Raw genomic sequence first — 25,868 nt, forward strand, 5'->3', positions numbered from 1 at the left:
ACACAGAGTCCCCAGGCTGGACCACCCAGGAAGGAGTTTGTCCCGCTGGAGAAGTTGGCCCTTTGTGGAGCTTGGGACAGAAGGTGGGGCCTGTGCTCCACAAACGTGCTGGATAAAATGTCAAGGGCAAGAAAGAGAAGGAGGGAAGGAGGGCAAGCTTTAGAGCCCTGCAAAGAGAGGGCAGAGTTGCCTGGTCTAATAGAGTGGGAGCAGGACCACAGAGACAGGGTTGCACAGAATGCTGAGCGTGACAACTGGCCACAGGACAGTCACCAGACCACCCTCTGCCCCCGACTCTCCAGGTCCTGTCTGGCAGGGGGATCAGGGGACAGACCCTGGAGTCTGAGAGGGCAGGGGTCTGCCTCCATTTCTAGCTGGTTTAGCTGGGACACTTTCATCAGATACCATTGTTGTCACCCAACTGAAGGTGGGTGACAGTGGGAGTGATTCAGACAGAATCCACACTGGGAGATGATCCCACCTCACCAAAGCCAAGGAGGTTTCTATAGGGATCCTTAGCGTCCCATCTCCAGACCTTCAGATGGACATGGGCAGGGGTCAGTTTGCCTCAGAACAGTTATCAGCCCCCCAGATGGTTAAGCTCCTGGTACTTGGGGAGGGGGTTTCCCAAACCCTCCCTTGTGACTTTGGATCTGAGATACACTTGGAGGTACTTCAGAGGAAAAAGGGGGATTAAGGGCCAACGAGTTTGGAGAACAATGGGTTATGTAAAATTAAAGACATTTATTGGTTGTAGGACTTCTCAGAGCCTTTCCACATCCTAACATGTGAATCTCTAAAAGGAAAATACAATCTGCAAAATGGTCTCAGATAATTCATGTGGGACCATTTTTTGAGAATGTCCAGTCTCGGAGGAGCCCAGTTTAGAAGTTTAGGGAATGTTGTTCCTGGGCAGACTTGATTCTCTAAGGAGCAGCATCACTGAATTAGGAACTCCTCACAGCAGAGATATTCCTCTTCATCTCAGGGGCTTAAAAAAAGTTTAATTGGTACCTTGGGAGGAGGGAACTGGGTGTGATGGGGAGAGAAATCTCAGCTAGCAGAGTTTTCCAGCACTAGGGGAAATTCCGGACTCATTGCTAACAATCTCATAGCCAGCGTTGTTTGTTGTTTGCTTGCTTTCTGAATCAACTGGGAGAGAAATGGTGACCTGAAAAAAATAGAGTGATTCAGTCCTGAGAAGAAGGAAATCTCATGATTTCTCCCCTCCCCGGACCTGGAAGGCATTGCTCTAAGTGAAATAATTGAAATAAGTCAGATAAAGGAAGACAATGTATGATTTCCTTTATATGTGGAATTTTTAGACTCTCAGAGAAACCTAGTGGTGGTTACTACGGGCTGGGTGGTGGCAGGAATGGGGAGAACCTATTGAAAGGTCGAAAGTTTCAGTTTAAGATGAACACATTTGAGTATCTCATGTACAGCGTGGTGATTAGAGGAATAATACTGAGTTACATGCCTGCGTATTGGGAAGAAAATAGACCTTAAGTGGTATCACCACAAAAAAAAAAAAAAAAAAAGAGAGAGAAGAGGGTGGAGATGGTAGCTAATACTATTGTGGTAATCATTTTGCAATTTATAAATGTAACAGATCAACACTTACTTACACAATGTTGTGTGTTAATTATTTCAATAAAGTTGGAAAAAATAAACATAATATGAGACCTTGGAACAGAGAAAGGAATTAGATAAAAGAACCTAAGTTTAGTTTTTTAAGGAAACTCCATACTGTTCTCTATAGTTCAGTTCAGTTCAGTCGCTCAGTTGTGTCTGACTCTTTGTGACCCCATGAACCGCAGCACGCCAGGCCTCCCTGTCCATCACTAATTCCCGGAGTCTACCCAAACCCATTTCCATCAAGTCGGTGATGCCATCATCCCTTCATTCTTTCTGGAGTTATTTCTCCACTGATCTCCAGTAGCATATTGGGCACCTACCGACCTGGGGACTTCATCTTTCAGTGTCCTATCTTTTTGCCTTTTCATACTGTTCATGGGGTTCTCAAGACAAGAATACTGAAGTGGTTTGCCATTCCCTTCTCCAGTGGACCACATTCTGTCAGACCTCTCCACCACGACCCAGCCGGCTGTCTTCGGTGGCCCCACACAGCCTGGCTGTATCAATTTACATTCACACCCACAGTGTAGGAGGGTTCCCTTTTCTCCACACCCTCTCCAGCATTCATTGTTTGTAGATTTTTTGATAATGGCCATTCTGACTGGTGTGAGGTGATACCTCATTGTAGTTTTGATTTGCATCTCTCTCAGATCAGATCAGTCCCTCAGTCGTGTCCGACTCTTTGCGACCCCATGAATCGCAGCACGGCAGACCTCCCTGTCCATCACCAACTCCCGGAGTTCACTCAGACTCACGTCCATCAAGTCAGTGATGCCATCCAGCCATCTCATCTCTGTCATCCCCTTATCCTCCTGCCCCCAATCCCTCCCAGCCTCAGAGTCTTTTCCAATGAGTCAACTCTTTGCATGAGGTGGCCAAAGTACTGGAGTTTCAGCTTTAGCATCTCTCTAATATTCAATTATATTGACCATCTTTTCATGTGCCTCTTGGCCATCTGTATGTCTTCTTTAGAGATATGTCTATTTAGGTCTTCTGCCCATTTTTTGATTGGGTTGTTTGGTTTTTTTGCACAGGGGACTCAGCTTGGTACTCTAGAGGAGTACCAAGACTAGAGGAGTGGGAAGAGGGGGTGGGGTGAGAGGGAGGATCACTAGGGAGGGGATATATGTATACATATGGCTGATTCACGCTGTTGTACAGCAGAAACTAACTCAACATTGTAAAGAAATTATATTCCAATAAAAATAAAATTTAAAAAACGAAGGAAATCTGAATAAAGCATAATCTTTAGTTAGTGATAATATGTCGATATTGGCTCATTAACTGTAACAATATACCACAGTATATGGGGCTTTCCCAGGTGGTGCAGTTTTAAAGAATCCACCTGCCAATGCAGGAGACACAGCTTAGATCACTGGGTTGGGAAGAACCCCTGGAGAAGGAAATGGCAACCCATTCCAGTATTTTTGCCTGGAAAATCTCATGGACAGAGGAACATGGTGGGCTGCAGTCCATGGGATCACAGAGTTGGACATAACTGAGTGACTGTGCACACACACAAGCACCATAGTGCATGTTGTTGTTGTTCTGTCATTAAGTCGTATATATGCTACCAGAATAACGTATTGGAGGAGGAAATGGCAACCCACTCCAGTATGCTTGCCTGGGAAATCTCATGGACAGAGGAGCCTGGCGGGATACAGTCCAAGGGGTCACACAGAGCCAGACAGGACTTAGCAATTAAACAAACAACAACAACAACAGTGTATACAACATATATACATTTTTATTCTAGTATAAATGGACCATAATAATATGTTAATATTATTAAAGAGTATTAGGGGAGATGGAAACTATCTATACTGTCTTTTCTCTTTTTATTTCTATTTATTTTAGGTTTTATTTTCTTTAACACCAAAAACATTTTGTATTGGGGTATAGCCAATTAACAATGTTGTGATAGCTTCAGGTGAACAGTGAAGGGACTCAGGCATACATATACACGTATCCATTCTCCCCCAATCCCCCTCCCATCCAGGGTATGCTGCTGCTGCTGCTAAGTCGCTTCAGTCATGTCCAGGGTATACTGTCTTCTCAATTTTTCTATAAATCTAAAACTGTTTTTAAAATTAAAGTCTACTTAAAAAATTTTTTTAAAGTAAAATGCCAGAATCTTTCTTGCTGTTTCTAGAACCGAACCTTACAGACCATAAGCTCTGTGCTCTCACACTGGCCACCTTCCTCCAGAGCATCCTGCCTGGGCCTGTTTTTCAGATACTTTTCAGGAGATTTTCATCAAACGATTAAAAACCAAAGAGTCACTGTTAATGGAAACATGATTCAAGTGACAATGAGTACTTGATTCCCGGAATGTTTTGTTTGAAACCTTACTGAGATTTGCAGGATATGCCTAATGGTGTATTTTTTTTCTTCATTGATTATTGCAACCAAATTGGGTGAAACCCAAATTTTAGTAGCTGTGAAGCATTGCTCAGAAGAGATGAGGCTGGTAGGAGATACGCTGATGAAGACCATCCTGAGCACTCCCTTTCCAACGAGGTGTGAGGTAGAAACAACCAAGGTGCCAGGTGGCCAGGGGAAGCCCTGTGTGTAGAATGTGTCTGTGTTCCAAGACATCTTTCAGGGCCCAGAGTGAGAAGACACAGCTGGCTTCCTAAGGCTGAAGCTCCTCCTTTTATCTCCCAGTGAGTCTGTGCTCTTGCAGTCAGCTGCTATAAACAAAGTCAGACGGAGGCAAAACAACTTCTTGCATGGTTCCTGCCCAAACGTCTCCTCTGAAACACAGACATCTCAAAGGAAGACAAGGTCACATTGACTTCCACATAATTGGACCCACATTTCGGGAGATGTGCCACTGTTCCAGAGTGAAGGTTGAAGAAGCATTAACCGCCAGTGCTCAGAATTTGTAAGAAGGGCCCTCCTCAGTCCCACCAGAGAGCAGAAGATGACATCGTGGAATTAGACGTGTGGTGATTCCACCACCGAGACGCAGTGGGTCTTCTTATATGTGGTTGATTAGTTTGCAGATTAACTAGATGTCAGGAATTTGATGAGAAGAAAAACCAGCTCATAAAAATGTTCTCTCCTGGGGACTCCCAGAAGCTCCAGCCATGAGCAGGCCAGCCCCCAGAAGGACAAGGCACACACTCTCCTGTGCCCAGACTGGCCACCCCAGTTCCTGGAATTTATGGATGGTGACTGTAGCCGTGAAATTAGAAGGCACTTGCTCCTTGGAAGGAAAGCTATGACAAACCTAGACAGCATATCAAAAAGTAGAGACATCACTGCCAACAAGGTCCATATAGTCAAAGCAGTCACGTACAGATGTGAGAATTGGTCCATAAAGAAGGCTGAGTACAAAAAATTGACGCTTTCGAGAGTGTGCTGAGAAAAGGGAACCCTCTTACACTGTTGGTGGGAATGCAAACTAGTACAGCCACTATGGAGAACAGTGTGGAGAACCCTTAAAAAACTGGAAATAGAACTGCCATACGACCCAGCAATCCCACTGCTGGGCATACACACCAAGGAAACCAGAAATGAAAGAGACATGTGTACCCCAATGTTCATCGCAGCGCTGTTTACAATAGCTAGGACATGGAAGCAACCTAGATGTCCATCAGCAGATGAATGGATAAGAAAGCTGTGGTACATATACACAATGGAATATTACTCAGCCATTAAAAAGAATGCATTTGAATCAGTTCTAATGAGGTGGATGAAACTGGAGCCTATTATACAGAGTGAAGAAAGTCAGAAAGAAAAACACCAATACAGTATATTAACGTATATATATAGACTTTAGAAAGATGGTAACAATGACCCTATAAGTGAGATAGAAAAAGAGACATAGATGTAAAGAGCAGACTTTTGGACTCTATGGGAGAAGGCGAGGGTGGGATGATTTGAGAGAATAACATTGAAACATGTATATTACCGTATGTGAAATAGATCGTCATTCCAGGTTTGATACATGAGACAGGGTGCTCAGGGGTGGTGCACTTGGATGACCCTGAGGGATGGGATGGGGAGGGAGGTGGGAGGGGGGTTCAGGATGTGGAACACATGTACACCCATGGCTGATTCATGTCAATGTATGGCAAAAACCACTACAATATTGTAAAGTAATTAGCCTCCAATTAAAAAAAAAAAGAATTGATGCTTTCAAATTGTGGTGCTGGAGAAGACTCTTGAGGGCCTGTTGGACTGCAAGGAGATCAAACTAGTCAATCCTAAAGGAAATCAACCCTGAATAATCATTGGAAGGACTGATGATGAAGTTGAAGCTCCAATACTTTGGCCACCTGATGCGAAGCGCTGACTCATTGGAAAATATTGAAGGCAAAAGGAGAAGGGGGCGGTTAAGGATGAGATGGATTGATAACATCACCAACTCAATGAACATGAATTTGACCAAACTCCAGGAGATAGTGAAGGACAGGTAAGCCTGGCGTGCTGCAGTCCATGGGGTTGAAAAGAGTTGGACAGAACTTAGCAACTGAACAACAACAACCACACCAGTGTGAGGCTCCTACAAAGCTGTGAGGCAATTGGTCATTTCCACCACAAAATCACCAGCTTTCTTTTTACTGCAGAGATTATTCTGGAAACTAAAATACAGTCAATGTTTGTTTTTTTTTGTTTTTTTTTTTTGCCCATGTGCTTGTGATTCCAGGACATATCATCTGCCAGCATTGCAACATAACCCATTGAGAAGCCAAAATAAATAAGGAGAAGAGAAAAAGGAAAAATGAAGAGAAAGCGCCCAGGATTAGATAGGAAGCTGTTGTCCATTTGGACTCTCTTGGCCTGTGTCCTCCACCGAAGAATGACCAAAGCTCTGTCTTTACCAGTCTAGAGCCATGTGGAGAGGAGGAGGGAATGTAAAAAAGCTGCTGCCAATATTCAACTATTGATCAGAGAAGCACCCTTTGGAGAATGACCTATGCATTTTGGTCTATGTGGCCCCTGAGATTCACCAGAAAGACCCTCTGCTTTTCAGACAGAGAGGGGTGAGCTTCCCAGGCTTGTGTCCCAGATGTTTGAGGATCTTCTTTCCCCAAAGTAGAAAAACCTTCCTTGTTCTTCTGTCAGTCGGTGGAGGATTTCCAGAGCCATGGAGTCAGAGTTTATGGTGATCAAAGGTTTTGATGAACCTGTCAGTCTCTGCCTGATCAAGTTTTCCATTTATTTTTATGACTATCCTTGATCTCAGTATCAAAGGCCTTCAAGTCCACTCTGACCTTCCTCATGTATACAGGCATTGTTTGATGACATGTGAATTTTAATTTACAAAGCAAATATATTTGTTTGATAAATCTACCATTTCAGCTTTGTTTCAAAGATTCTGCCAATGGGGTCATAGGTCATAAGTCAACACTACCTGGTTTTAAAATGTATGTAAATAATTCAGAAATATTGAAAGTGGATGTTCACTCCTGCAGCCATTTCCAGGAGCAGCATAGTCTGTCGAGCAGGTACAAGTCCTGCATCAAATGAGACTTTCAGAAGAAGGCCTTTGGGACAGACCTCTAGGTCAGGATTCACAAATGGCCAGTGCTGGCCCAAGCACTTGGCACTCCCCAGGGCTTTCTCATCCCTCCCTGGACACCTGTATTAATAATGAAAGATCTCAAGTCAATAATCTTCAGCCTTGGAAAACTAAAAAAAAAAAAAAAAAGCAAACAAAAACAGAGCAAACTAAACCTGAATCAAGCAGAAGGAAGGAAATAAGATTAGAGTAGAAAGAAATATAATAGAGAATAGGAAAACAATAGAAGAAATCAATGAAACCAAAAGCTGTTTTCTTGGAAAGATAAACACCATTGATAAGTTAGTTAACTAACCAATAAAAAAAAAAAAAGAAGACTCAAGTTAGTAAAATCAAGAGTGAAAGACAGGATACCACCACTGATCTTCTGGAAATAAAAAGGATAATTTTAAGGGAAAACCATAAACAACTACATGCCCGTGCAGTTTTAGTGTATAACAACTAAAAACCCAGCTGTAATGAACAAATTCCTGGAAAGATACAAAATATTAAGACTGCCTCAAGAAGAAACAGAAAAGTCTGAGAAGATCTATGAAAAGCAAAGAGCTTGAACTATTAACTTTAAAACTTCCCACAAAGAAAACCCCAGGCTCAGATGGTTTCACTTATAAATTCCATCAAACTTGTAAAGAAGAATTAATACTAATCTTTCACCAACTCGTACAGAAAATGGAAGGTGAAACATTTCCCAGGTCATTCTGTGAAGCCAGGATTATCCTGATTAAAAACCAAGCAAACAAACAATAAAACTGGACAAGAGCATTGCAAGAAATGAAAACTATACTTATTAAGACACCATTTCTTAATAAGATGAACAAAAAATCCAAAAGTTTAATAACACATTCTATAGACAAAGCTGTGGGGAAACAATTCTCATAAAATACTGGTGGGAATGCAAGATGGTGCAACCTCTATGGCAGAGAAGGCAATGGCAACCCACTCCAGTGTTCTTGTCTGGAGAATCCCAGGGATAGCGGAGCCTGGTGGGCTGCCGTCTATGGGGTCGCACAGAGTCGGACACGACTGAAGCGACTTAGCAGCAGCAACAGCAGCAACCTCTATGGAGGGAAACTTTGCAATGTTAGCAAAATTATGTGTGCATTTACCCTTAATTCCAATAATCTCACTTCTAGGAAACTAGCCTAGAGATGACTGGCAAAATACAAAAGGACACACGGCAAGGCTTTTTGCTGCTCGGTGATTTGTAAAGACCAAAACTCACCCAAGTGTCCGTCTGGTTGAATCAATTTTCATGCATTCACTGAAGGATTCAGGATACACAGCTACAAAAAAGAAATGAGACATGGCTAAGTAATGCCTCCCCAAAGTGGAGAATATAAATACAAAAAGCAAGGTGGGAAAAAGTGTATAAAGTCCTCTACCAGTTCCATGAAAAAAAAAATACATGTGTCTATATAGACACAGAATTAATATTATATACTAATACTCAAAAGGAGAAAGATTAAACAAAAAATATTTTAAAGTTTACTTTACACTTTAAAGTAAATAAACTTTAGGAGAAAATAGAAATAGTAGCCAGACACAAAGAAAAAACCTTCTTTGCAGTTTTGAGTTTGCAATAATGTAATCATTTTCAGTTCAGTTCAGTCGCTCAGTCATGTCCGACTCTTTGCGACCCCATGAATTGCAGTACGCCAGGCCTCCCTGTCCATCACCAACTCCCAGAGTTTACCCAAACTCATGTCCATCGAGTCAGTGATGCCATCCAGCCATCTCATCCTCTGTCGTCCCCTTCTCCTCCTGCCCCCAATCCTATTTTATATAATTATAAAACAAAATTAAATTGAGAAGCCAATTTCTAAAAACCCAGGGGAAAATTCCATAAGTGAATCCAACTATGTATCATTTTTGCTGAGTAGCCACACAAGGCAGAATCATTTTAAGTAATGTGAAAACCCTGATGGGATATGTGTGTGTGTGTACTAAGTGTCTTCAGTTGGGTTCAGCTGTTTGGGACCCCATAGACTGTAGCCAGCCAGGTTCCTCTGACCATGAGATTCTCTAGGCAAAATACTGGAGTGGGTTGCGAGGCCACCTCCAGGGGATCTTCCTGACCCGGGATAGATCTGCTATCTCTCTGTCTCCCACATTGGCAGGTGAGTTCTTTAGCACTTGAGCCACCTGGAAAGTCCTTGATAGGATATACCTCAGACCGAAAAGAAAAATAAAACAACATTTTAAACTGCTTTCAGTAATTTACGGGTCACAGCAACACTGTTGCTCTGAAACTTTACCTAAGTTAAAGCAAAAGAGAAACTGTGTCAATGACCTGAAGATAAGAGAGCATAAAGAAAAAGAGACATAAATATAAAATCAAGAACTTTAAAGAAAATCAGTTTCTAAATCTGAATGGGAAATTATCAGTATGAACTCATGATGAATTTTCTTTTATGTATATTACCTAAATTAATATATGTGATAAAAATCACATGTTTTTATTAACATAACCTGTTAGCATATCATGTTCCTTTCTGGTCCTTTTTTCTCTAAGTATATTTTTATAGCTGGAATCAAACTGTACATAAAACTTACTCATATTTTCCTCCTAGTATTAATCGTATTGAAAATTAAAATATTAAAATAGAATATATTAAAATATTAATAATATTTTATGTGCCCCCTGTTTTGAGGTGGGTCTCTTGTAGACAACATATGTAGGGGTCTTGTTTTTTGTATCCATTCAGCCAGTCTTTGTCTTTAGGTTGGGGCATTCAACCCATTTATATTTAAGGTAATTACTGATAAGTATGATCCCGTTGCCATTTACTTTATTGTTTTGGGTTCGAATTTATACATCGTTTTTGTGTTTCCTGTCTAGAGAATATCCTTTAGTATTTGTTGGAGAGCTGGTTTGGTGGTGCAGAATTCTCTCAGCTTTTGCTTGTCTGAAAAGCTTTTGATTTCTCCTTCATATTTTTTTTTTCAGTAAGAATTACATTTAATTTTTGAAGGGGGGATAGCTTCCTGCCCATCCAAGACCCCTGAGAGTATTTCCTTGATCTCTTGAGAGTGGCAGAGACTCTAGGAGTGGACACAGAGTGCTAAGATGTGACTTCTCCTGCTGCTGCTGCTAAGTCACTTCAGTCATGTCCGACTCTGTGTGACCCCATAGATGGCAGCCCACCAGGCTCCCCCGTCCCTGGGATTCTCCAGGCAAGAACACTGCAGTGGGTTGCCATTGCCTTCTCCAATGCAGGAAAGTGAAAAGTGAAAGTGAAGTCACTCAGTCGTGTCCGACTCTTCGAGACCCCATGGACTGCAGCCTACCAGGCTCCTCCGTCCATGGGATTTTCCAGGCAAGAGTACTGGAGTGGGGTGCCATTGCCTTCTCCGTGATTTCTCCTTCATATTTGAATGAGATCCTTGCTGGGTACAATAATCTGGGCTGTAGGTTATTTTCTTTTATCACTTTAAGTATGTCTTGCCATTCCCTCCTGGCTTGAAGAGTTTCTACTGAAAGATCAGCTGTTATCCTTATGGGAATTCCCTTGTGTATTATTTGTTGCTTTTCCCTTGCTGCTTTTAATATTTGTTCTTTGTGTTTGATCTTTGTTAATTTGATTACTATGTGTCTTGGGGTGTTTCGCCTTGGGTTTATCCTGTTTGGGACTCTCTGGGTTTCTTGGACTTGGGTGATTATTTCCTTCCCCATTTTAGGGAAGTTTTCAACTATTATCTCCTCAAGTATTTTCTCATGGTCTTTCTTTTTGTCGTCTTCTTCTGGGACCCCTATGATTCGAATGTCGTAGCGTTTAATATTGTCCTGGAGGTCTCTGAGATTGTCCTCATTTCTTTTAATTCGTTTTTCTTTTATCCTCTCTGATTCATTTATTTCTACCATTCTATCTTCTAATTCACTAATCCTATCTTCTGCATCTGTTATTCTACTATTTGTTGCCTCCAGAGTGTTTTTAATTTCATTTATTGCATTATTCATTATATTTTGACTCTTTTTTATTTCTTCTAGGTCCTTGTTAAACCTTTCTTGCATCTTCTCAATCCTTGTCTCCAGGCTATTTATCTGTGATTCCATTTTGATTTCAAGATTTTGGATCAATTTCACTATCATTATTCGGAATTCTTTATCAGGTATATTCCCTATCTCTTCCTCTTTTGTTTGGTTTGGTGGGCATTTATCCTGTTCCTTTATCTGCTGGGTATTCCTCTGTCTCTTCATCTTGTTTAAATTGCTGAGTTTGGGGTGTCCTATCTGTATTCTGGCAGTTTGTGGAGTTCTCTTTATTGTGGCGTTTCCTCGCTGTGTGTGGGTTTGTACAGGTGGTTTGTCAAGTTTTCCTGGTTAGGGAAGCTTGTGTCAGTGTTCTGGTGGGTGGAGCTGGATTTCTTCTCTCTGGAGTGCAATGAAGTGTCCAGTAATGAGTTATGAGATGTCTGTGGCTTTGGGGTGACTTTGGGCAGCCTATATCTTGGAACTCAGGGCTGTGTTCCTTTATTGCTGGAGAATTTGCTTGGTATGTCTTGCCCTGGAACTTTTTGGCCCTTGTGTGGTGCTTGGTTTCAGTGTCGGTATGGAGGCGTTTGATGAGCTCCTGTCAATTAATGTTCCTTGGAGTCAGGAGTTCCCTGGAGTCAGGGTTTGGACTTAAGCCTCCTGCTTCCAGTTATTGGTCTTATTTTTACAGTAGTTTCAAAACTTCGCCTTCTATACAGCACCATTGATAAAACATCTACATTAAAGATGAAAAGTTTCTCTACCGTGAGGGTCACCCAGAGAGGTTCACAGCGTTACATGGAGAAGAGACGAGAGAGGAGGGATTTAGAGGTGACCTGAATGAGATGAGGTGGAATCAATAGAGGAGAGAGTGGGCTAGCCAGTAATCACTTCCTTATGTGCACTCCACAACTGGACCACTCAGAAATGTTCACGGAGTTATACAGAGGAGAGAAGAAGGAGGAAGGAGACAGAGGTGGCCAGGAGGATAAAAGGTGGGAATGAAAAGGAGGGAGACAGATCCAGCCAGTAATCAGTTCCCTAAGTGTTCTCCCCATCTGGAACACACAGAAATTCACAGAGTTGGGTAGAGTAGAGAGGGGTTAGGGAGGAGACACCGGTGACCTGGTGGAGAAAAAGGAGAGTCCAAAGGGAGAGAGAGCAGTCAAGCCAGTAATCTCGTACCCTAGTGAAAAATGGGTACTGAAGAGTGGGTTCTTAAAGGTACAAAATTGGTAACAAATACATAAAAGCAAAAATTAAAAATCTAGAGTAGAGTTTGGAATTTCAAAATACGATGTTAAAGAAAAGAAGAAGGAAAAGAAAGAGAGAAAAAACGAATAAAAAAAAACAAACAAGGTCGCGAAAATTATAAAGAGAATATAGGTACAAAATTGATGACTAATACCAAAAAGCAAAAGTTAAAAATCTAGAGTAGAGTTTGGAATTTCAGATATACAATGTTATATAAAAGAAGAAGAGAAACAGAAAAAAAAAGTCACAGAAATTATAAAAAAAAAACTATAGGTACAAAATTGATAACAAATATCAAAAAGCTAAAATTAAAAATCTAGAGTAGAGTTTGGAATTTCAAAAATACAATGTTAAAGAGAGGAAGAAGAAAAAAAAACAAGGTCAGAAAGTTATAAAAAATATATATATGAAGTTTGCTGTAAAAAAAAAAGGGCCTTTTTTTTTTTTCAAAGTAATAGGTTATAAAAGTGAAAATTAAAGGAATAATAGAGGACTTAAATTTTTTTTTAATTAAAAAAAAAAGGAAGAAAGAAAGAATGATCGTAAAAATATATCCAGGACTTTCTCTGGTTTTGTTGTGAGTATTGTGGGTTCAGTTCATTTTTGGCTAGTTTCTTGGTCCGACTTATATTTCTCAAGATCTATAGGCCCCTTCCTATGTAGTCGGTAGTAACCACAGGGTTTTAATCTATTGCCTGTAGCTTCCAAGGCGGTTCCCTCTGTTACAGCTTCTTCTGTTTGCTGGTCTCTTCAGTGTCTGGTTTCCGCCCTGACACAAAGGGGATGGTGGAGGATACTTTTTTTTTTTTTTTTTAGGCTCACTTGTTCAGTCTCGCTGTTGGGAGGGAGGGAGGGATGCTGCAAATAACACTGGCGTGTGCTCGTAGTGCCTCAGCCACAATGGGTCTGCCCCCCGCTCACGGCACGTGTAGCCTCCCTGCCCACACTGCTCGGGCTCTAGGTTGCTCCGCCAGGAACCATCTGTGGCCGGCCCTGGGCTGCCTGTACCTCCCAGGTCCAAGCTGCTCAGGTTCAGACACTCCGGTAGTCCTCAGAGGCGCAGACTCGGTTGGGCCTGCGTTTTGTGACCTTCCCAGGTCCGAGCAGCTCAGGTGATGAGGTGTTTGGCGAGCGTGATTGCTGCGACTTATCACCTCCCCACCGCTCGTTTATCTAGGTGTACAACCGGCGCACCTTCTCAGGCAGATGTTGACCGTCCAGACCTCCAGGAAGTTTTAGTTAGCAAAGAAGCCTGCTTACAGTTTTATAGATAATGTCTCTCTGGGGCTGCGATTGCCCCCTTCCGGTTCTGGCTGCCTGTCACCGGAGGGGGAAGGTCTGCAGCTGGCTATCTCCGTTCAGTCCTTTGTTCTGTGCGCAGGCCTGGCGGTGTCTTAGGTTAGGGCTGGCTTTTCGCGTGGTAGATATCTCACAGTCTGGTTTACTAGCCCAAATTATTTCGCTCAGATAGCGCTCAGGGTATTCAGGCCAGGTCCTTACCCTAAGTGATGCAGCCGCGCTGCGCCTCCCTGCCCAGCCCCTGCTTGCTAATGGCGGATGCAGGCGTCTGCGCTGCTTCTCCGCTGTGGGGAGTTACCGTAGGGCTCGCAATCTGCGGGTTTTAATTGTTTATTTATTTTTCCTCCCTGTTATGTTGCCCTCTGTGCTTCCAAAGCTCAGCACAGATTCGGCAGTGAGAAGGTTTCTTGGTGTTTGGAAACTTCTCTCTTTTTAAGACTCCTTTCCCGGGACGGAACTCCGTCCCTCCCTCTTTTGTCTCTTTTTTTGTCTTTTATATTTTTTCCTACCTCCTTTCGAAGACTTGGGTTGCTTTTCTGGGTGCCTGATGTCCTCTGCCGGCCTTCAGAAGTTGTTTTGTGGAATTTACTCAGCGTTTAAATGTTCTTTTGATGAATTTGTGGGGGAGAAAGTGTTCTCCCTGTCCTACTCCTCCGCCATCTTGGCTCCTCCCTCTAATAATATTTTAAAATAATGTTTTATTCAACTGCAAACATCCAAAATATCATTTCAACATGCAATAAGTAAAAAATACGATCACCAGTCTTGGCCATTTCATGTGTTTTATGCATAGATTTCATCTCAAATTGAACGGGCCATGTTTCATGTTCTCAGTGAGCAGGCAGATGGGGCTGGGGCCACTGTGTTGCATGTGGCAGTCCCAGGGGGCTGGGCTCAGCACACTGGTCCCAGGGAGGATGGGCATTGGCTTGCAGAGGTCTGGGGATCCCATTCTCTCCATCTTATCTGACCCTGAGAAGGGCCTAAATGACCAGTGACAGTCGTGTCCACTGACTGGAGAGCCACTTACTGGATGGCTGGGATGGGGTTGGTCCTTGACACTGATCACCAGGTTTCACGTTCTGCAGCCATGGTGGGGCTGGCCATAGAGGCAGCCACAGGGAAGGTGGGAGGCCTCCCTAGTTGCTCCAGTCTGATTCCTGATGCCCCAGAAGCGCCCAGCACCCATAATTTTGCCTCAAGCCATGCACTCAGACCTACAGCCACCTGCAGCCCACCTTCTGCCCAGAAAGACTCCTGCTAAAAGCTGTGAGCCCATCAGGGATGTGGTCTACAGGGCATATAACCCTGCTGCTAGGCCAGAGCTGCTTCAGGGCGGGCACTGCTGACTCACTCCAGGCTGTGTGCATGGGCAAAGCTTGGCAGGAGTCACACTTTACCCGACCCTGGCACCCACTCTGCTGGGATAAAGCCGTCAAGCTTTAGTGGGGAGAGACCTGAGACAAGCTGCTGAAAGCAAAGGATAGACCTCCCCTCCCCAGGCCCCCTGCACAATCCTGCATCCACCTCCAAACTTCAGAGGCTCCCCAAGCCTCTGGGCACCCCCCAGGTGTGGGTATGTCCTCCTGCAGCTGGCGGTGGGGGCTGGTCCCAGGCTTGGCCTGGTCCCAGGAGCTCTACAGGGTGGACCTGACAGCCTGGGCCAGTTAGGGTCCTGCCTGCCTCTCACAATGTCTGGGCAAACAGCCTCTTGACTCACATGATCCTCAGTCTACTCATCTGTAAAGTGGGAACTCCCCTAATGCCCCTTGGGTCCAGTCTGCCTGCATCTCTGTTGGCTCCTCTGTGATGACAGATGGAACCCAGACTGAGGAGACTTGCAGCCTCCTCTGTTGGGGAGGTGTTCCTTGTGTGGAAGGCCATGGGTGGGAGAATTTCAGGGCTTGGGTTTCTTCTTTCCTCAATTCATGTCCATTGAATCGGTGATGTTATTTAGCCATCTCATCCTCTCCTGCCCCCTTCTCCTTTTGCCCTCAATCTTTCCCCCCATTAGGGTCTTTTCCAGTGAGTCAGTTCTTCCCATCAGGTGGCCAAAGTATTGGAGCTTCAGCATCAGTCCTTCCAATGAATATTCAGGGTTGATTTCCTTGAAGACTGACCTGTTTGATCTTCTTGATCACTGGACTAATCATTACAGCAAACCTTAGAAGCTCTCATCAGGGTAGATGTGGGGTGATTGTGGACATAGGTCGCTCGGGCTGTGGTTGGAGTGGGAACCTGGGGCTCAGGGGCACCAAGACAAGGCTGACAGTCACATGGGACTCACGTCCACCTTGACCTCTGGCCCAGCCTCAGATGATGTGAAAGGATTAGGGTAATTAGGGCACTGCCTTCAAGCCAAGAGTCTGCTGAAAGAGCCAGTTATGTCCAATTGTCTCAATTATTCAAACAGTACTGACATTTTTAGCTGGGAAGGGCTGCTGGGGGAAGGGTCACTTCAAAGGGAAAGTTCTCGCTCCCCTCCTCCCGCCTCCCCAAACCCCAAGGCTGCTTTCGTGGCATCGACATTGAACAGCCTGGTGGGCTGGGCTTTGGCTTCCTTTTTGGGCCTGGAAGCGAGGTCACAAGCCTCATGGGGATCATGAGAGCTCAGTATGGGGGCTCACGTGCTCCTCATGTGGACGCCCCCTCTTAAAGGGTTGGCCCTCCTCTGCCAGCCTCCTGCCTGGCCAGAGGAGGAGGCGGAAGGAGGCCAGCTGCACCCTCTTGGCCCCGTGCTGGGGCAGGCAAGCTCAGGTGTGGGGGAGTGCAGTTGCACTGTGACAGGTAAGCTCAGGCATGGGGAAGTGTTGGAGGTGTAGGACTCAGCTTCCTGGGGCCTCCAGCTCCTCTCCTGTGGACCCTGGCTGGACAAGGTCATGTGGGAAGAGCCAGTGAATCCATGTTCCCTGAAGGGACAAGTCTATGGAACCGGCCACCACCAGGCTCCAGTGTCTAAATGCAGATGCCAGGGTTCTGCTGAGAAGCTCCAGCTCCAGGGCTTGGCCTCCTGGCCTTTACTCCCCAGCATCTTACCTTGGTTTCCTGCTTCCTGCAGAATGTGCATCTGTGCATCTTCCTCTTGGCCGGGATGTCCCTGTAAGCCTTTATTAGCTGACATTTTAGCTGTTAGTTAAAACCTCGGTGGAAAGATTGATTGGCTGTAAAGGAAGATGGAGATTCCTTCTCACTGCTAGGGGGCGGGGGGTGGGAAATGGGAACTGGCTTCTAGAAGGCAGTTCACCTGCCAGTGCAGGAGATCCAGGAGACGTGGGTTTGATCCCTGGAGAAGGGCATGCCCCCTGGAAGAGGGCATGGCAACCCACTCCAGTATTCTTGCCTGGGAAATCCCATGGACAGAGGAGTCTGGCGGGCTATAGTCCATGGGGTCACAAAGAGTTGGACACAACTTAGCATGCACACACGCCCAAGTCCAACAACTGCACAACTAAGGATATGTCCTAAGGCAATAATCCTGATGGATTAATGTAGATGTAAGCCAACATTTATAGAGCGCTGTTTACTACAGTAAGACACAGGGGACAATCCAAACGCGGAAATAAAGCACTGGACGCATAATCGTGGTCTATCTACAAGGTGAAATGTAGTCTTTTTTTTTTTTTGATGTGGACCATTTTTAAAGTCTTTACTTAATTTGTTACAATACTGCTTCTGTTGTATGTTTTGGGTTTTGGGCCTTGAGCCATCAAGGATTTTAGCTCCCTGACCAGGGATAAAACTCTCCTCTCTAGCACTGGAAAGTGAAGCCTTAACCACTGCACCACCAGGGAAGTCTTTGTAATGTATTAACTTTTTAAACGACAGAGAAGAATGAATAATGACAAAGCAGGATAATCATAGTTTTCATTACACATGTGTGCACACACTCACACACACACACACACACACACACACACACACATCTTATCTATTCATAGGAAAAAGCCAAGGAATACATTGAAATGCTAGCCATTATTTTAAATGCAGTTAGTATGTGTGATGTTTATTTATTCATTTGTACATTTCTTTTTCTTTTACTTTAACAATATTCGATAACAAATACATTTTCCTTTTGTTATCAGAAAATTTGTAAACTTTAGCAAATATTAGCAAAAATAGTGGGAATGTGGGGAAGGTTGAAAATATTTACAGGATTTGTTCTTGGTTGACCAGGGGTAGGAGATGGGAATAAAAGAAGAGAGAGAGGTCAGGAGAAAAAAGACAAGACAGATTTGCTGAGTCTGAAGTAAATATTTATGGAGGAATTAAGAGGGACGATCGGCCTCTCTGGGAGAGGACCTTAGTAATACAGGTCTGATTTTGGGAAAGGGTTGTCTTTGGGAATGTTCACCAAATTACATTTTGCAAACTATTGAGCAAAAAATATATATATATAATATATATAAATATATATAATATATATATTTATTTATATATTTTTTATATATTTATATATAAATAAATATATAATTTTATATGTTTAAATATATAATTATATATAATATATATTTTATATATTATATATAATATATAAATATATATGTTTATATATATTTATATATATTTTATATATTATATATATAATATATATATATAATTTGATTTGTTTATTTATGGCTGTGATAGCTCTTCATTGCTGTGTGGGCATCACTCTAGTTGTGGCCAGTGGGGGCTACTCTCTAGTTGTGGTGCTCAGGCTTCTCTTATTGCAGAGCACAGACTCTAGGGCACACAGACTTCAGTAATTGTGGGTCCTGGGCTCTAGAGCACAGGCTTCGTTGCTCCACAGCATGTGAGATCTTTCCGAATCAGAGATCAAATCCATGTTTCCTGCGTTGGCAGGAGGATTCTTTACCACTGAACCCCCAGGGAAGCCCCTCAAGCAGCAGTTTTGATTCATGGCATTTGCAGTGATATTTGTCCCATAAAGTGATCATTCCCTGCTGTGTATTTTAGGCCCCAGAAAATGTAACTGGAAATGTCAACCAGTGCCGAGGGTATTTGCTGTCATGGTTTATGTTTTATTAGTTATTTTTCAGCAGAAGTCAGGGCTTGTGTTGGGTTTGGCTCCTTTGAAACTTCATTTATTTGCTTTGCAAAGTTGATAAGTACAAGGCACAGAAAGATGTGCAGGCATTTAAGTGGTTGGTCTTCATTCTGAATTAAGTGAAAACAAAACAGATTTTCTATTAACTTACAGTCCTCTTGACCTGGAGCACTAGGTATTCTTAGAAAATTCTCTCTTGCTTTGTTTGAAAATGTTTTAAAGATGTCCTATAATTTTGTGTGCATGTGTGCACGTTTGTGTGTGTGTGTGTGTTAAAGTTCTAGATCTGGGAAAATAGAAGCCCTCATCCAGAGGACTAATGAGACCCAGTCCTTGTCCTAGAGATTAATGGCAATCAGCATTTAAACACCTCCATTAAAAAGACAGTCACCAGGGATGTATTAATATGTAGAGAGATCTGTCCCCAGACATCATTGTACATTGTAGAGTAGCTGTATCCAAACAAAAATAAGCCATGTTAAAAAAAATTAGTGAAATATAAAAACGTACTTAACTCAATATATCCCCAATATGATCATTTCAAAATGTGGTCAACATAAAAAGCATATTAGTGAGATACTTTTTGTCTGTTTTTGAATGCGTTTGTACCTAGTAGCTCAGTTGTGTCTGACTGTTGTGTAGAAACAACAGTCCAGTTGTGTCCACAGACACCATGGACTGTATCCTGCAAGGCTCCTCTGTCCATGGGATTCTCTAGGCAAGAATACTGAAGTGGGTTGCCATTCCCTTCTCTAGGGGATCTTCTCAGGAATCAAACCCATTTCTCCTGCATCTCCTGCATTGGCAAGCAGATTCTTTACCACTGAGCCACCTGGAAAAAATCCTCCCAAACACTTTTTCTTTTCTTTCTTTCTTTCTTTTTTGGGGTGGGAGGAGTGGGGGTGCCAGTAATGCAAAGCACATAGGATCTTAGCTCCCCAAACAGGGATCAGATCCACATCCCTTCATTGGAAGGTGAAGTTTTAATCACTGGACCTTCAGGGAAGTCCCCACTTTTCTTTCTAAGGTCCATTGTTAGACATGGCAAATGATAACTTGCTGTTTTACACGTAAATTCACAGCATATCCCAACTCAGACCAGCCAGATTTAAGATATTCTATGACTGCCGTGTTGAACTCAACATTTACACCTCAAGGTTGGTTCTTGCACAGCTAGATGGTGCCAGAAATATCTTATTACTGCTTTTTTTTGGATTCAAAATAGAGATAGTTCTGTTCTCTATCCTCCTTAAAGGGAGGACCTCAAAAGCATCTGCCCATTTTGGAGAAAAATTTTTGAATCTGCCAGAGAAGACAGATGTGGGACAGAGCCATGCAGGGGAGTCAGGCCGGCCACCTGGCCATGAGACTGACCAAGCTTGTGGCTTCACCATGTCACTGTGTCTTATGTCTCGATGCCCCCTAACTTCCCAGTTGTTGTTCAGTCCCTCAGTCGTGTCAAACTCTTTGCGACCCCATAAACTGCAGCATGCCAGGCTTCTCTGTCCACCACTATCTCTCAGAGTTTGCTCAAACTCATGTCCATTGAGTCATTGAGTCAGTCATCCAATCATCACCTCCCAGAGCCCCTACCAAAGTCCTAACCCCTCCACTGCCTGTTTCCTCATCTGTGAAACCACAGTGAGGGAGCCCATGGTCTCTGCATGGCCCCCACCCCAAATGCATGCAGGTTTGAGCGGGTATCACTGTGCCCATCACAGCAGAGAAGGGAGTCCTGGCATTCTTCCCTGTCCTGCTGTCCCCTCTTCAAGAGCACTTTCTTCATCTCTCCTGTGTGGGGGGACTCAACGCCTCTTGCAGCTGTGCGGGAGGTCTGTCAGCCTGAGTTCCCACATCCCCAGGGCAGTGCAGGGCAGCCAGAGGTCAAGGTTTTCACACGGGGACCTCTCTCGTAGTTAATAACAGCAGCGAATTCTCCTCCTGATACAAAGGTCAAACCAAGTCCACGTGTGGGCCCCATGCAGCCCTGGATGACAGCGCAAGACGTCTGCTCTAAATAGACACATGAGACCAGCGGTTTCTTTTGGCTAAATTGGTCCACAAATCACCATTTCACTGTGGCCTTTGCTGTTAATTTTGGCCCAAGAAGCAGGGCCACTGAGTAAACAGAGACTCACCCAGCAGCAAACCAGCTCTTAGTTCTGAAGCCACTTCCTGAGGCCCAGACCAGGCTGCCCTGTCGCCCCAGCCCCACCCTCCCCACCTTCCCTGGGCACCCCCACTTCAGCTCTGCCTTCTCCAGGCTGTGCCCTGCCCTGCTCCTCCCACCTACACCTCCCCAGAGGCCCCTCCCCATCCACATGAACCCATTCCAGAAGGTCCTGATGCCACCCCTATTCTGGATGGGGGTGGGGGTTCAGGGTGAGGCTGGCTGTCTACAGCTCCTCAGGACTTGGCTCTAAATCCACATGAAAGTCCAGCAAATGTCCTGATCGTGAGATCTGGTGGCTACTCCCCAGGTTGTACAAACGTTACTTGGGGCTTTTTATTGTTAATAGCAGATACTTTTTTTTTTTTCCTTTCTTTGAAAACAAAACAAAAAAAATGAGCTGGCAGGGCCATCAGCCCACTCCCCTCTGACCTCCTTCCCGCAAACCTGGTTAGTCCATCAAGGACACACGATCCTCAGCAGGCCCCTGAGACACTGTGTCTGTCCTCCACTGCCCAGACCTTGTGTCTCCAGCCCTCTCCCCTGCTCCTGGGGACTCAGTGCCAGACGCCTTCCTCTCTACTTCCTGCAGTCTCTCCATCAGCAATCTCTCTGATTCCCATTATCTAGAGTTATCTAGATATCGCTATACCCTGGGTCTCATTCATGCAACCAGATGACCCCTTTCCCTCCCTGCAGGTCCAGTGGGTGCCTGGAGCCTGAGGTGTTCACTGCAGGGGGCTGGATTGTCTTCCTCAAGCCTGGGCCTGCGTGGCCCCACCTCCATAAATTGCACCCCCAGCCACCCAGCTCCACCAGTCAGAAACCTAGGTTCGTGATTAGGCCCCTCCCCTTCCTCCATCCCCATTGACATCAGGTCCTTTCCCAGACCCGCCAGCACCACCAAATATCCCATCTGCCTGCTACTGAACCTTCTTCCTCAAGTAAGAGAAATTGACTAGAGGCCAGACCAGGCAAGGCTTTTTCTTTTATTATTAGGAATTGCTGTTCATTTGTGTTATTTTATTATTAGTTATTATTCTATTATTAGTTATTGTTAATCTCTTACTGTGCCTAATTTATAAATTAAACTTTATCATAGGTGTGTATGTATGGGAAAAGGCATAGTATATCCCGAATTTGGTCCTATCTGGGTTTCGGGCATCAACTTGGAGTCCTAGCATGTAACCTCTGTAGATAAGGGAGGGGGAGCTATTGGAATGACCAGGATTTCCATTTATATGGGTGTGTGTGCCCGCTTAGTTGCTTGGTCATGTGCAACTATTTCGTGACCCCGTGAACTGTAGCCTACCAGGCTCCTCTGTCCATGGAATTCTCCAGGCAAGAATACTGTAGTGGGTTGCCATTTCCTTCTCCAGGGGATCTTCCTGAACCAGGGATTGAACCTGTGTCTCCTGTAGGACTTCCCAAATACTGCACTAATATCATCCCAGTTGAAGCTCAGAACTATGCAAAGCAGTGTCCCTTTCAGAGACAGAAAAGTTGCAGCTCAGTGTGGTGGGCAGTGCTCCCACATTCCCCTACTCAGCTTCCTGCGCTCTTTCAGATGGGAGCCTAATCCCCAGGACAGGGGTTCCTATTACCCTGCTCCAAGGCATTTCAAATAACCACTTCTACCCTGAAAAAAAAAATGCTTCTCAATTTCTGTTAAAAAAATAAAATAAAATAACTATTTGTGATGGAAGAGACTACTTCAGATGAGTGAGCGGGATCTAGCCTAGGGGCTGCGGGGACTTGGAGGGTTTATGAATGAACCCCAGGAGGCTCTGCTTCCTTTCATCTCAGTCCATGTGCCTTTCCTTAATCCCTTGGCCTGACTCAGCCTGGGGCATCCTCTGGAGGGGTGGGAGGACTGTTTACCGAGGGGCCCTCTACCCATCGCCTCTCACCTGAATTTGCCTCTGAGACTGAGCTCGCGCCACGTGAGCTGACCTGGGTGACTCCCTGCTCTGTGTGCCCAGCTGCCCTCAGGGGCCCAGGGATGGGCTGCTGCCCGCATCCCTGGCAACACTCCACCTGGGCTTCTGAATCACCCCTTAGTCACCAGGGGACAGTGAGCACCACCCTTCCACCAGGCACTCCCACAGGAGACCAAGCAGGGCTGTGGCTTCTGAGATTCTTGTGGGAGGAAAAGGGTCAGATGAGAGAGGGAGGGTGTGTAGGAATAGGTTTCCAGAGGGGCTGGGGAGCAGGGAGCCAGACAGCCTCCCTCCCGGGCCTCTTGACAGAAACTAGACCCTGTGAAGCATGACTGCCTGCATAGAGTGAGTGACTTCCGGGACCTCTTGTTCATCCTCAGAAGATTCTAGAACATTTCTGGAGACTAAGCAGTAACATAGCACCACAGACTTGATGGATATGAATCTCCCACACAAATCACAGGAGCCACAGTCCTGCTCGGTCCCCTGCAGGAGTGCCTGCAGTAAACTCCAGGAGACAGTGGAGGACAGGGCAGCCTGGAATGCTGCAGTCGTCCATGGGGTGGGAAACAGTCGAATGCAACTGAGTGACTGAACAATAACAACAAGCAGTAACTGGAATTTTGGAACTGGATTCTTCCTAACTAAACTAAAAAAAGAATAGGAAAAATTCAGCGTTAGTACTAAAGCAAAGCCTTTCTTTCCTCAGGGAAAGTATGGTAATCACATGCTAGCTTTTTCTTAGAAAAAGAATGGATTTTTGGTGAAGCAGAGGGAAGTGGGTTGAGCTTGGAGCTGTGTGGATACCAGTTGCTGCCCTCGCCCATGGCTACAAGCAGAGTCAGTGCTGGGCGCCCTGAAAAGCCCCCTCCTGAGTTGGGGGAGCAGATGCCAGGCTCATGCCCCTAGAGGCCCACAGATGCCCTGCACCTGCAGGAAGGGTGCCTGGGGCACTGGGTGGTGGGGGTGTTTGAATACTGCCTGTGACAGAATAGATGTGACTACGTCTGAGGCACGTTACTGCCAGCCCAGTTCCTTGCCCACCTCAGCATTTGAGACCCTGCAGGGCAGATGGCTCGTCCCCCTTGTGATGACAGGGGCCTGAGCCTAGTTTTCCAAGGGGCTAGACCCTGGCTTTCTGATTTCCCACATGCATGCATGCATGTGTACCCTGTCGCTAAGTTGTATCCGTCTCTTTGCGACCCCATGGACTGTAGCCCACCAGTCTCCTCTTTCCATGGGATTTCCCAGGCAAGAACACTGGAGTGGGTTGCCATTTCCTCCTCCAGGGGATCTTCCCAACCCAGGGATCGAACCTGAGTCTTCTGCATTAGCAGGTGGATTCTTTATCACTGTGCCACCTGGGAAGCTCCCCTGATTTCCCACACCTGGTTATTAACAGTTTTCTGTGAAGGGCCCACTTGTTGGTTTCTTATGCAGAGGTGGGGTGGAGGCACTGGGAGGAAGGGTCAGTGAGCCTTTAGAGGGAGTGGGGCCTGGAGAGGGATCAGAGGGTGGGAGCCAGAAAGGACGGGCGGGATTGGGGGGCAGGGCCAAAGATGAGGCAAAAGACTGAAGGGTGTTCCAAGGTCATGTCTCTATAGCTCCTGTGACCATTCCCCAGCCTTTACTTGTCTTTCATGGCCTTTGGAGTTTTGAAGGTCAGTGATTTCAGTTATTTTCCAGGATGCTCCTCAATTTGGTTGTCTGAAGTTTTCTCCCTATAGATTCATATTTTGCATTTTAGGCAATTTTTCTTCTCTGCATTTCATCTAGAGGCTCATGGTGAATATTGGTTTCATTGCTGGTAACAGCTCACTTTATTTTAGGTGGTATTCACCAGATTTCTCCAACCTGTCGGGTTACTCATTTCCCCTTTGTGATTAAGAAATATCTGTGGGAGATGCCTTGAGATTATGTAAATGTACTGTTACTCTTCAATCCTTTACCATGGCATGTAGATTTCAACAAAGATTCTTGACAGTTGCCAAATGTTGGTTTTCTTTATTTTTTTAGTATTTATTTACTTGGCTGTGCCAGGTATTAGTTGTGGCATGTGGAATCTAGTTCCCTGACCAGGGCTGGAACCCGGGCCCCCTGCATTGGGAGGGTGACTAAAAAATGCAAGAAAGAGATTTCCCATCTCCCCTATATATTTATTTGTGTATAAATTTATGCCATTGTGAGTTCATGGATCCTTATTTCAGCCAAAGGGTTACAGTTCTTTATTGTGATCATTTAGTTTCATGCTCACATCCCAGATAAAGCCAGTGAGAACCCTTTCAAAGAGGGTTCTGTGTTTTCTGACAAGTTCCCAAGTGGAAAGTAAACACTTCCTTACTTTCTGGCACAAGATGTTCCAAGCTCTTCTTGTACTTTCTCTGCCCCAGATCTGGATTCAGTCATTTGTCCTAGGAGCCCTAGCTTTTTTTAGTGGAGAATGTTGTTTAGAAACAAATATTTGCACACTAAGTATATTCATTTCTGTCAGAGTGTTTTTAGGCCCTTTTGGTGGTTGGAACCAGGAAATAAATATACATATATGTACATGTGTGGTCAGCCGATGATCCCCAGTGATCCCCCGTCTCCTGAGCTCTGTGCTTTGTGTAACCATGTTGGTCTCAGCCTCTAGACACTGAAGCCTGGCTAGGCATGCCCAGGGCATTCACCCAGGCCTCACTGCAGGGAGCCCCACAGACATCACCCCTCTGGGGCTAATGTGGCTGCCCTAGCCCTTGTGGTTCTTATTCTGATTGCAAAATACACTTCAGCCAAGACCAAGGGAACTTGGAGGAATAAGATTTATTAGTCACAGGTCCTGGAGGGTCTATGGCACACTTGAGTGATGGCCACACACCAAGGTCATACATCCATCATTCAGATTTTTAAACGGGAAAACTTAAACCCGCACAGAAAACCACACACAGATGTTTATGGCATCTTTATTTGGAACTGACACAATTTAGATGCAACCAAATTCAGAGGGTAGATGGGTAAATAAACTGTGGTACATC

General features: G+C 44.6%; 1 protein-coding gene and 1 long non-coding RNA gene across 2 annotated transcripts in view; one reads left to right on the forward strand and one right to left on the reverse strand.

Annotated features, from left to right (window-relative positions):
- Window positions 1-765: 765 nt before the first annotated feature.
- LOC123330832 lies at window positions 766-14,264 on the reverse strand. Its single transcript, XR_006547025.2, has 3 exons — window positions 14,207-14,264; window positions 8,394-8,454; window positions 766-1,171 (listed from the first exon to the last, which is right to left on the reverse strand). It is a non-coding gene; the product is annotated as an uncharacterized LOC123330832 (long non-coding RNA).
- A 2,048-nt stretch (window positions 14,265-16,312) lies between these two features.
- The window catches only part of TRPM1 (transient receptor potential cation channel subfamily M member 1), a 76,111-nt gene continuing 66,555 nt past the window's right edge, over window positions 16,313-25,868 (forward strand). The window contains exons 1-2 of the mRNA XM_045163764.1: window positions 16,313-16,484; window positions 16,756-16,796. Coding sequence (XP_045019699.1) covers window positions 16,313-16,484; window positions 16,756-16,796 — 213 coding nt within the window. The remainder of the gene's footprint in view (window positions 16,485-16,755; window positions 16,797-25,868) is intronic.

This window comes from Bubalus bubalis, chromosome 20 (genome assembly GCF_019923935.1).
Source record: "Bubalus bubalis isolate 160015118507 breed Murrah chromosome 20, NDDB_SH_1, whole genome shotgun sequence".
NCBI classification, from domain to species: Eukaryota; Metazoa; Chordata; class Mammalia; order Artiodactyla; family Bovidae; genus Bubalus; species Bubalus bubalis.